We start from the raw sequence: 12,884 nt of genomic DNA on the forward strand, positions 1-12,884 counted from the left end.
GCCTGAAATCCTAAAGGTAAAAGATGGCTTCCAGGTTTGACGGGAACAATACTCACGTGAGTGGTAGCTATGCAGCTCCCTCCTTGCTTGGTTTGTACACTATAGAGTATCATGGGAATAAACTGCAGTGTCATAGCTCGGTCGTAAATGGAGGATTTGACGTATGTGATTTTCTCTCCCCCTTGCCCCCCAGACCCAGTACCAATCTTCCTGGAGAACGCCCAAGTATCGAATTGCCATCGTGTCTAATATATGCCGTATTAAATGCTTTGCTTAGGCATGTAAACCATATCTAAACCCTATTGTATTTAGATATGTGCAGTATTTCCTCAATTTCTGGCTGTTTTTGATAGGAGAAAGTGTTTTAATTTCTCTTCCTTTGTGTTCTCTGCAGGGACATGCACAAAACTGGTCAACAAATGCTTTGTTCTAACCTCTTGGAATGTTCTGTCTAAACATTTTTACTGCTTTTCAGCAACCATAAACTCTTAATGATGTGACTGTTGCCTCTTCTGAAATAACAATGCTTGGAATGTTTTGAGTGTTCCTCCATAAGAATAATAGGAACACAAGAGAAGCCCTTGCTCCCATGTTTTTCTTCCTAGGTACAATATGGAATGTTTCTTATCCCCCAAGCTACAGAAACATTGGCTTGGGGAATTTGAAAAACATCATAGAGGAGAAGCAGTATTTTGGCATATAGCACTTTTGCAGCCTTGCTTACCTCCATAAACAGCAAGTGATCCCAACAAGCAACAGCCAATGAAACATAAAATAGCAGCAAAATTCCCTTCCCTGGTTATTTATTTGTATCAGCCTCCTAATATGTGTGCAGAACACCCATTTGCATTTGGCAACCTGCCTAAAAGGAAAACAAATATGTGAAACAGCAGATTTTTAAAAATAAATTTAGCAACCTGAATGAAAAGAAAAATGGGAACAATAGAGAACACATAGGGAGAACTATATCAAACTGAAGGAGATGGACAGTTAGTTCAGAGATTTGGTCATTTTATAAGAAAATGTAAATCTAATTATTTTTTGTCCCTCTGAATTCGTGAGAGTGAATTATTTTGAAATTGCATCTGGATAGAATCTTGGATAACTAGAGTGTTCGATTGAAGTCATCTGCTCTTTATTCCTCTTGCTTCACTAGTAGATGATGAATATAAAAAATGGGCCAATATAAGAAAATAGGGCCCATTCTCTTGCCACACCTTTAGCATAACCATTTTTTTTTAAAAAAATCCCATTGCTCTGTAGAAATCTATGTTGTGAAGATTAAAAGTGAGAAGTAATTATCTATTTCAGATTACAGGTATTTCAAAATTCCTAGAAAATCAATTTGATTTATACACTTGGATGAAAACACAGGCATACCTTGGAGATTTTGTGGGTTTAGTTTCAGACCATCACAATACAGTTAATATTGCAATAAGGGGATGAGAGTAAGTCTGGCATAGTGGCTAAAAAACCAGGAAACTATGAATTCTATTCATGCTTTATGCATGAAAAGCTGGTTGGGTGACTTTGGGCAGATCATTCTCTCTTAGCCCAACTTACATCACAAAGGTATTGGAGGCTGGGCAAAAGTTGTTGGATCAAGAGTGATCAAAACATTGTTCTCCAAGGTGCTCTACAAGGTGGCAATAATAACTTCCTCCATCAAAAAGACAACTATCACTTTCTGAATCTACTCTGTCATCCCTGAAGTAGCTCACAAATAAATCAGGAGTGAGGTGGGACCAACCTATAAATACAGCTATTTAAGAAAAACAACTTTGAATCTCTCTCCCTCTCCCTAGGTTCTACATTTACAAAATTATTGATTTACTAAATTAACAGTGTACTATATTGTTCATGGGCATTTATCACCAGAAGCCTAATACAATAGTACCACACTGAAGTCAACCCGCATATTGTCATATTAATACATATACATAACTGAGTCTACAAATGATACTGAAAAATAGGTATACAGCAGGAGATGAATGACATCTGTTGAGATTCCATGGGATTGGAATTTCAAAACACTATGTTTAAAATGAATTTTCTGGGTTGCAGAATTTATGTTCTTTTGACCATTGTTTACATCTTCATCAAACTGCATGGAGTATATCTTTGAGGGGATCATGATAGTAATACATTGTTTGCGTAATGCAGTATGCTGAAATAAAATGAAAGTGTACCTATTTTTAAATGCTTCGGGCTAGGCATGATTCAGAGAGAAGCATAAGCTGCTTAAAAGCAAGCTTTATGCTACAAATGGTCAATGCAATTCATAACATCAAGTGCTTCACCGAAGCAATGGCAGGAGGTTAAAGGCTTCATTTTACACAGGGATAAATGACAAATGGAAGATGGCATTAGCACAGATTAGGGTGCTTTTTGAAAACATGCCATGTGTGTCCTACTGCTCAGGCTTGCAGTTTAGCAATCCCAATCCAACAGCTCTTGATTTTCTCTGTACTAAAGCATTGTTTATCAGGTGGGATAAAGATTGCCTGCCGTTCGCCCAACTTTCAGGCCATCATCTGGACTCTTCTTCCTCCAATGGCTTCCATTCTAGCATCGGAGATCTATCTTGTAGTGGGAAGTGTAGGAACTTCACAAAGATGCTGCCTGAGCCAAATGAGTTGGTATCTTTCTTAGAGTTTCAATGTGAAGGTGTTGGTTTCTGAATAGAGACCCATAACCTGCCTTGGGGGAATATAAGGGAATAAGGGCTGTTGCATTGATTCTGAACTAGACATTTCTGCTACTTTTGGTGACATTCAGTTCTGTTTTGCTTTTAAGACATTATTGGAAATGCTCTTCTTGATTAACGCAAGGATGTTGTCAAACCAATACCATTTAAATGGCAAATAATGTTTTATTTTATTGCAGTTACTTTTTATGTGCTTTGTGTTTTGACAGTGAAATTTAACTACTGTACAAAATCTTTTCTGATGGCAAAGGCTGTATAGAGACTTTGAATAGTTTCTTTGTGATTGTAGTACTGTGCAGTAATATGTCCAAAACACCCTTATTCAAATTATCTCCGGCAGTTGCTTCAGAAATGCTTTTGGCTATCTCTGTGTGTGTGTAAGTCCATGCACAGTCACACAGCTGTGAAAAATTATAGGAAAGCGTGTTTTTCAAAAGGTTTATATAGTCATACTTAAATAAATGTAAAGGCCCAATCTTATATATTGAAAATAAGTATATCTAGTGTAAGTATAAGTCCAGTGCCTGTTTGTTTGGAACTAAGACTTACTATGTTCAGTGAAGTTTAATAAAAGTAAGTATAGAATCACCAAACAGCCTCACTTTCTTTCCTACTTAATAGTCTATTGTCCACAAGAATATAACAATTTTCTATTATCTTGGATTGGTTTAAGAACATTTGATCGGTGGCTTTTGTTAATGCATTGTTTTATCAGAAATATAGCTAGACCAAGTTGTGGATTGATTTTTGTGAGCTCAGTTTAGAATCTTTGTGACTTATGCTACAAAAACAATGATTCTTTAATTTTTGTATGTGTATTTGATAGAAAGAAAAATCCACCAATCCAAAAATATAAATGTATGTTTTGTTGCATTTGCAAAGCATGTCGAATGAGTTCACAGAGAGCTCTGAAATCTTGTGAAATACATAAGTTGAATTCCTTCCTGCAGATGGAATGATAGTGTCAATTATTTTTTTTTTGTAAATGCAAGGAAAATTGAAGGGGACATCCTATTGTGTAAGCAGAAATTGTAAAATGTTGGGTCTTCTGGAATCCGGCAAACTCTATATATTAGTCTATGTAAGTGCTGTTATATACTACTATAGCCACATGCTGAACCTTATGCATTCTCATTCTGGACTGTATTGCTTTGAATAACTATCCCTAGGCAGAATTTTTATATTTATTCAGAGGTATTTTTATAGCTACAAATATACAAATTTTTATTTTCTCATGAATGTGCAGCGGATGTTGGAATTAGATGACTTATAAATATTGTTAATAATAATAATACCATGAATATTAAATGCTAATCAGTTTTTGAAATGTTAATTGATAGCACAGTTGTTCCCTTTCTCTCATTATTTATTCATTAGCATCATATATTACAAGGCTGTACATTTCTTTGTATATTTCTGACCCTTACAATGCCTGAACAACATTGATATACAATTTCAAACTATTGTTTGAAACAAACAGTAAACACCAGTATACCATTGAATTTATCACTGAATGTATTTCCTTTCTTACTTACTGCTTCTGAATTCTTCCTCATGATTTGATTTGTTTCTCTCCTATCATAGGTTTCGATTTATTCATATTTGAGAGTATGTAATTTGCCAATGAAACGATATATCAATAAGCTTTTCTACTGTTAACATTCCTTTTAGTGGATAAAAAAAATATTGATTATTTCTTTTATGGGTTTTTGGTGTTCTCTCATAAAATCTTACAAAGTCTCAACAGTGAAATTGTGTAACTGTTGCACAATTAATATCTGCTTTTTGATATTTGAAAATTGTAAGACTTTATCAAGGTGTTGATCTCCTGAAAATATTACTGACTTGTAGTCTGTAGTTTATCACATACGAACAGATGAAATAATTCTGCCCAGTTCTGATAAAAAATAATTGATCAATGGAAGCATGGAAATGGGCCAAAAGAAAGAGGGCAATGAGATATGCTGATCTACATAGACAGAAGTAAAGGAAATAATGTTCCCATATATTGATGTATGCTTCATGTATGTTCATATATTCATATATGAGTACAAATTTCACTTGTGAACTGAAAATGATGCACTGTGGAGTTTCTTTCTAGCTTTTTCTTCTCCTCTGATCTTAAAGCTTTGGGAAAATATTATATACTCCAAATTGTATGGTGATTAGATGCTTACGAAAATGAAAGATATGTGTTAGGAAAAAAGATATTTTTGAAATGTTTTGTTTTTTATACTCAGTTTAAAAAGACTCACAGAAATCTAGTAGTTCCAGCATTATACATGTTTATAATTATTTGCCTATTTTTTCATGCAAAGTGTAGTTTGAAAGATTAGTAGCAATTTTATAGATAATTATTACAGTAATTATGCAGCAGAGTAAATTAGGGATGCTGGTTAAATAAAATTGTTGCAATCTTTCATCCTTTAGTTGAAAGATGTATGAGTGTTATGCAATCTGGGACTCAGATGATTAAACTGAAGCATGGAGCCAAAGGGTTAGTGCGTCTTTTTTATCTTGATGAGCACAGGACGTGCATCAGATGGAGGCCATCTAGGAAAAGTGAAAAGGCAAAAAGTAAGTTCTTTTGAAGTTATTATTTACTTTGCATGTCTTATGATGCACTTTTTAATTTGCAAGGGCACGTGTTTTATGTTTATTAAAAATGGGTGCCAGCTCTTCCCCACAGCATTAGTCCGGCGCTAGGAATGATTGTGACTAAGCTTGGTGCCAGTATTAACCACCTCAAAATTAAGACTGGCAGTCCCAGGAAAGAGAACATTTGATCTCCAGTTGTCTTAGGCTAAAAAATTGAGCATATAAGATATATGCATTTAAGGGATCATAATGTAAAACATGTTCTATATTTTCATCTGTGCAGGTAGTCTGCAACTTACAACAGTTTGTTTAGTGACCAAAGTTGCAACAGCACTGAAAAAAGTGATTTATGACTGTTTTTCATACTTACGACTATTGCAGTTTCCCCATCATCATGTGATCAAAATCCGGACATTGGCAACTGTTCCCTATTTATGAGGGTTGCAATGTCCCGGGATCATATAATCATTTTTGTGACTTTCTGACTAACAAAGTCAATGGGGAAGCCAGATTCACTTAATAATAAGTCTTAATAACTTAACAAGTGCAGTGCTTCACTTAAAAAACTGTGGCAAGAAAGGTCGTAAAATGGGGCAAAACTCACTTAACAACTGTCTTGCTTAACAACAGAAATTTTGGGCTCAATTGGACTCGTAAGTCCAATTGTCAAAGGGAGTCATGCTTAACTCATCTCTTTTTTACTTTGTTTTGGTGAAAAAGCAAAATTATTTTTGTGTGGGTTTGGGGTAAGTATTCTCTGTCAGCTTTCATGTCTTTGGAATAATATAATAAAAAGGCATTTATAATTCCTGCTACAATTTTATTGCAACTAATCTCTTCCATAGATGTATTTTTTTTTAAATTGAAGGCACAAAATGTCTCCTACATGAGTGAAGTCAAATATTTCATTTCACTGTTTTGTATTTTGAGGAGTTATTTTGGGTGGATTTTTGGGGGCAAGAATGGGTTCAGGCTTAAGGCCACTTTCAGAATGCAAACCTTGACATGAAATGCAAAGCCATAGCTGAAGTTTACAGAAGTTGTGCATTTCTGAATTAATTCATTATCCTAGATAAATTGTTCCTGGATTGATTTATTAATATAAAATGGAACATTGCAATCAGCTATACGATAAACCAGATTGTACTATTTTATTTTTGTTTTCACAGTCATAATTGATTCTATCTACAAAGTCACTGAAGGGCGGCAATCAGAAATATTCCATCGCCATGCAGAGGGCAATTTTGACCCAAGCTGCTGCTTTACAATTTACCATGGCAATCATATGGAATCATTGGATCTGATAACTTCTAACTCGGAGGAAGCCCGTACCTGGATCACTGGGCTGAAATATTTGATGGCTGGGATAAGTGATGAGGACTCTCTTGCTAAAAGACAGAGGACACACGATCAATATCCTTTCAAAGCATTCTATTCTGGGACAATATAGTGATTCTGATTGATCTGTCTTATTTATTTATTTATGAATAATTTTTATGCCCCCTTTATTATTTCATAGATAATTCAAGGTGATGAATTACCTAATACTTTTTCCTCCTCCTTCCTTCCTCATTGTGAGATGAGCTGGGCTGAGAGAGACTGACTCAGGCCCTAAAATCTAGCTAGCTTTCATGCCTATGTGGGACAAGAACTCACAATTATTTATTTCAATGGCAATTCTCATTATAAGCAGGCACTTATAGAGTAACAACATGGTTCAACCTTTTAAGAACATCACCCATTACAAAATAGCTAAATGAGTTCCAATTATAATAACTGATTCCATCTAAGGGAATAGTACTTTACAGTGTTTTTTTCTAAGGTACTTAAAAATGATGTGGAAGAATTTCTTTAGATTTTTCATGAGCACAGCACTTCCCTGCTGCATATAAAACAAGCATTTATTTATTTTCAAGCATTTATGTTAGTCTAAAAAAAATCTGGTTGCTTTAAGGAGTTGAATTATTAAAGTTAATGCAGCTCATATAGCAACTGTCAGAGGGCTTTCCCCCCTAGACTGAAGCAGGAGTAGAATAGAATAGAATAGAATAGAATTCTTTATTGGACAAGTGTGATTGAACACACAAGGAGTTTGTCTTTGGTGCATATGCTCTCAGTGTACATAAAAAGACAAGATACATTCATCAAGAATCATAAAGTACAATACTTAATGATAGTCATAGAGTACAAATAAGAACGATTTGGGTGACAGGAACAATGAGAAAACTAATAGCAATAGTAATGCAGCCTCAGTGAATAGTTTGACAGTGGTGGGGGAATTATTTGTTTAACAGAGTGATGGCGTTCCAGGGGTGAGTTTCAACTGGTTCGTGGCGGTTCCTGCGAACCGGTTGGTTGCCGAACCCGGAAGTAAGTAACTTCCGGGAACTGCGAAGCCCCCCCCCCCGTGCCCGCGCGCACCCGCACACCCGCACCCGCTCCTTACCAGGTTTTGACTAATTCTGCGCTTCCACGCATGCGCAGGATGCATACAGCGCCTGCGCGATCCTCCAGGAGCAGCTGGAGCATCGCACAGATGCTAGTGTGCATGCGTGCACTGTGCACGGGCGTGCTGCACGCATGCGCGAGGACGCCGCACATGTGTGCGAGGATGCTGCCGGCCTCGTTCCAACCGAACCGGTTGGAACGGGGCGAGAAACCCACCCCTGTGCCGTTCTTGTGTCTAGTTGTCTTGATGTGCAGTGTGCAGGAATGTGGAAAAAATGGAGTACTTTAATGAATAACAGAGAAGTGCTGATCAATTGTTCTAATTGGCTCCCATCTGTTTGTAATCAAATGTAGTCTTTAATGATTCATTAGAATGAAGCAGCAATTTCGTTTCTAAACTGGTGAGCCTGATCATCCCTTGTTCATATGAAACTCTGCCCTCTCTTTTAATTTTGTATTGATTGACCCCTTTGGAGGAAATGTGTAATTCTTACCCTCTACTATAATTTCTGTTTATTTATTTGGCTGGTTTTATTTGTCATCACAGCATGCGGAATTGGGGCAATCAGCTTGGTGATTCTGCTTTGTTGTGTTTTTTTTTCTGTTAATCATGGCAAGAACATAAAACAGAAACATGAAGTAATAGTGTACAGTTCTTTTCAAGGTTCTCCATGAACAAAGTGGATTAGTATTTTAATGACATCATGATCTCTACTCAGGTGGTTTTATAAGATAGTAAAATGTCATTTAGTTTGTGTTGGGTTATTATTCATTGAGTATTTTGTATTTCACTCACATATTGTAATCTATTTGCCAATTCCTCAAATAACCATACCATTGATGGGTTGCAGGCGGTACACCCCAGTACAGGCGTACCAGAGTCTGCCTAGAGCACCGGCTACTGTTCTGCTCCAGTGCTCCAGAGGGCTCACCTGCCTGCCCACAGTCCTTACCTGTCTTTAAACTCTTCAGCGCTTCTGCACACGCGCAAAGCATGTACAGTGTCTGTGTGATGCTCTGCTGAGCAGCTGGAGCATCGTGGAGGCGTAGCTAGACGGTAAGACACATGCACGCAGCATGCATGTGCATGAATGTGGAGAACGCGGGCCCTGTTGCAACCGTACCAGTTGCAACGGAATCCGGAACCCACCACTGAACCATACACTAAAAAAACAAAAACACAACCACATGCAATTCATTTTAGAACAAAGAAGCAGCAATAATTAAACCAGGATCACAAACATCACAGTTTCTCTCAGAGACAAAATACTATGTATGAAAGTGGAAGGGGGTGAAAACGTAATTTTGGGCATCCTGTTTAATTAAACAGGACCAAATAAACCAGAGGTGTCAAACTCGCAGCCCACAAGCTGGATGCATCACGTGCTGGACATGCCCATGCCCGGTTTAGCAAAGGGGGCAAAAAGTCATGATACATCATGTGATGAGGCCATGAAGACACTAGTTTCATACCCCTGAAATAAAGTAACCTAAGGACAAATCCCTAGAGACAAAGATATTTCATTCCGATTATGCTCTGGAAAAGCATATTTTCCCCAGTGAGGATATTGGATGATGAAGTGGTTTGATTCGTCCCAAGTTGCCTAGCTAAAAAAAAAAAAAAAAAAGAATGCCAAATATTCTCATTTCCGAATTTCAGCTCTTGTTATCGTAAGGCAGAGAAACCCTTGCCAACATTTTATGGCTAATTACTCCATAAATTACTTATGTAATTTCTATCTTTTCTGGCTTTTGGAGGCTTCACATGGCTGCCATGCATTTGGTTATGCAGAAATATTTCTTCAAGCCTTGTTTGCATGATCAGTTCTGGCAGATGGATGACTGCACAGAGGAATGGGCCCTGTAGCATCTCCAGCTGGAGTGAGGATATAACGGCAGGCACTAAAGGGTATAGATTCCAAGCAAAAGTGCCTCTGATCAGGGAGCAACTGAAGAAAAAAAAATAAGCAGTAGAATTAATGGGTTATTAAATTATAGAAGAAGAACCAAACCAGATGGAACAGGATTGGTCCATGGAGAACGATTTCTTAAAAATAAATGACAGACCCAGAGAGGGAAAAGAAGTTAAATTGGGTCAATTGTATAAGAGAGGAAATTTAAGCATTTATGGTTCAAATCAGAATAATTCCCTGTGCGTTTATTTGCAATAGAAAGAATATCCTCACTGGTCATAGAAATATTTCGAGTGTAGCTTCCTTTTATTGTGATCAGAAAAGCTCTGTGTGAGGGAAGAAGAATTCACATTTGGACAATAGTGAAGCCAAAGGATTTCTTCCACCATTGTGAAAAGTTGGTGGTCGTGGAAACAATTGCAGTCAAAGACTAAGCTGGGATACTCAGCATGGCAATGTTGTTCTACTAACAGTACTGTTTACAGTACTAGTGGATCATCCTTGTAGCCCCTCAAAGTCTGCTCCAGAAGAATGGAAGAGATTGAAAAAAATCCCTAACTTGGGTTAATTTCTGTTTGTATGTTACTGAGCCAAAAAAAAGGGAATGAATAACAAAAACTAGCAAGCCCAAAAGATAACAAAAAGACCAGAACACACCCCCCCCAGCAATTAGCACCCACAGTAACCATAAATTAACTCCAAGATTAACATCAGACCAACAATGAAAAAGTAAACGATACCCCAAACAAGGAACTGCCAAACATGCTAACAGGGCAAGATAAGATCACCCCTATCAATACTGGCATGGCAAGCCAGCCACTAGAGGACAGCAAACCCCATTCTGATGATGCTACCTAAACTTGGCTAATGAAACATCTGCAAGAAAACAACCCCACCCAGTAAGCGACAAGGACTCCTTGTTACTGAATTTAATATATGTCCTGTCCTTATAGACAATGCTTAACACATTAGATTAGGCTAAAAGAGAGAGAGGGTTATTTGTAGTAATTAGTTATGCCAACATTGTAATTTTGCTTTGTGAACTTCAGTTGAGGTTTCTTTTCCTGAAAACCCAGCCACTAAGGAAGAAACCCACCTGCCCTGTTTAGAAGACATTGGAAAGTGTTACTATTACTGATGGAAATAGCTTTCTTGCGTTATAACTGAAGTGCCTGCAGGTTCTTAATTTAGAAAAAAGAATGAATGGATGAAGCAAGGTGATAATGGTATATAGTATGAATAAATGGAGTTGAAGAATTAGCTGGCTAACCTAATGTGACACAAAGGGATATCACCAGCGATGATCTCAGTGTATATTAGCAAATTATATTATGTCTTTCTAATCAAATATTCATATCTGGGGAGCTTCTGTGGACCTCCGTTGACACTTGATGGAGTTTGAACGTTAACCTAGGAAGGGAGTTTTTATGAATTGATGAGACCACTATAACAAATGCAGTGTTCTATGCAACATATACTTGTTAGTATTATCAACTTCAGTTTTGTATCTCTAAGTGCTTATTTTAAATAGGCATCATTTCAAGTTTATCTTAAGACAATGAACATCTTTCCAAAACTGGGCTGCCACAAGGAGAGTGCCAACCAATATGTTGGTTTTTAATTAACTTTGGTTTTAGTTATTGTACAATAAGTAAGTGTAGCCTTCTTCCCAACCTTCCCAAATCCTGGGTAAGAATTTTGAAAACTAGTTTTAAAGTTTTTGTATTGTGCTCAGTTTGGAACTGGTTAAGTACTAGATATTGTATATTCCATTGCATTATAATGTAAAGCAGCATTATTAGTGGCTTCATACCTTCCTTATTTCTTATTAATATGTCATTTGTGCATATTATCCCCTACTTTAAAAAGAAACAAGCTGATACCTTCTGTGTTTATGTGCTTACTTACCATTGTGCACTGATTTACCTAACCTTTTTTTACACTTTTGCTTTTTTCTCAATAATGTAAAAGTGTATCCCAATATTTTGATAAAGGGAGTTATACGTTCCTTAATTTGTCTCCACTTGGGTGAAGCAGACCTTTCAGGAAGCTGATAAGAATGGGGATGGTTTGCTGAATATTGAGGAGATTCATCAGTTGATGCATAAACTGAATGTCAACCTGCCCAGAAGAAAAGTAAGACAAATGTTTCAGGTGAGTTTTTTTCTATTTATAAATATAAATATTAGTCTCTCAAAAGAGAAATCTAAAGTTACAAGTACCATAATTGTCAGCTGATGACCCCAACTGAAACTGTAATTTCTGTAACTAAACTATATAGAAATAAAGCAACATGTCACATGAACCACATCACTTAGCAACCACAATTGCAACCCCAGCTGCTATCACAAAACTCATGGGTTGTTAAGTGGAAGGATCTCCAGGTAAGAAACATGAGAATGCTGCAAGGGGGGGGATAAAGAAGATGATGGAATGTGCACCTGGAAAAGAGGCAGTACTTTCCATCAGAGAAAAGCCAAAATTAAGAAGCTGCAAAATCCCAAAGTGGATGGGAGAAGGGAGAAGAGATTTAGAGTAGCCACACCTAGAAAATCTCAGTATGTATCTATGAGATTAGAGTTATAGCTTTAATTCAGCAAGATTCTGTCCACCAAGTACAAGCAAATAAGGATTGGAGCGTGTCATCTTTGGTCCTGGGCCTTTGCTTGGTCCTTTCACTGAGACTTCTTTGGTCCTGGGGCTAAAATCAAAGACTGGGAATGATGGCAGCTGGCTGAGATTGCTGAAGGCCAAGGTCTTCTACTTTGGCCCCAGTATTGGCACTGCTCCGCTGAGTGTTTCTATACAAGGTGGCCAAAAAGGGCATTGATTGGGGGCGGGGGGCGGGAATAGTTGGGTGGTGGCATTGCAGCAGCTCTATGCTTATAGGTGCCAAGCACCCAAATCTTGATCATGGAGGATCAAGATCATGAGGAACACCTCTTTGGCCATAACTTTGGGCCCAGATGCCCATTTTTTCAGCATTGGCACAATTTCAAATGGTTGCTGAATTAATACTTGTAAGTTGAGGACTACCTGTATCAATGAAGATAAATTGAAAGTTAGTGCAATGTATTTGTTATTCATGGAGGAAATACCAATGGGAAAGACTCATCAAGGCATGTCAGTATTGGCATCTGGCTCTTGTTGGATTGGTGACACATCTCACAGTAGCCCACCCTCAAGGATTTATAATACTGAGATAACCGCAGATGGTA

The 12,884-nt window shown here is 37.4% G+C and overlaps 1 protein-coding gene across 4 annotated transcripts in view; it reads left to right on the forward strand.

Annotated features, from left to right (window-relative positions):
- The window catches only part of PLCH1 (phospholipase C eta 1), a 124,028-nt gene that overhangs the window by 46,808 nt on the left and 64,336 nt on the right, over positions 1 to 12,884 (forward strand). For all 4 annotated transcript variants that reach the window (XM_087725334.1, XM_087725335.1, XM_087725337.1 and 1 more), the window contains 3 exons: positions 5,138 to 5,284; positions 6,475 to 6,718; positions 11,691 to 11,820. In XM_087725334.1, the coding sequence (XP_087581460.1) occupies positions 5,138 to 5,284; positions 6,475 to 6,718; positions 11,691 to 11,820 (521 nt within the window). The remainder of the gene's footprint in view (positions 1 to 5,137; positions 5,285 to 6,474; positions 6,719 to 11,690; positions 11,821 to 12,884) is intronic.

Source organism: Thamnophis sirtalis, unplaced genomic scaffold, assembly GCF_051295495.1.
Source record: "Thamnophis sirtalis isolate CommonGarterSnake01/CBP01778 unplaced genomic scaffold, rThaSir2_p1.2 scaffold_11, whole genome shotgun sequence".
Classification (NCBI taxonomy): domain Eukaryota; kingdom Metazoa; phylum Chordata; class Lepidosauria; order Squamata; family Natricidae; genus Thamnophis; species Thamnophis sirtalis.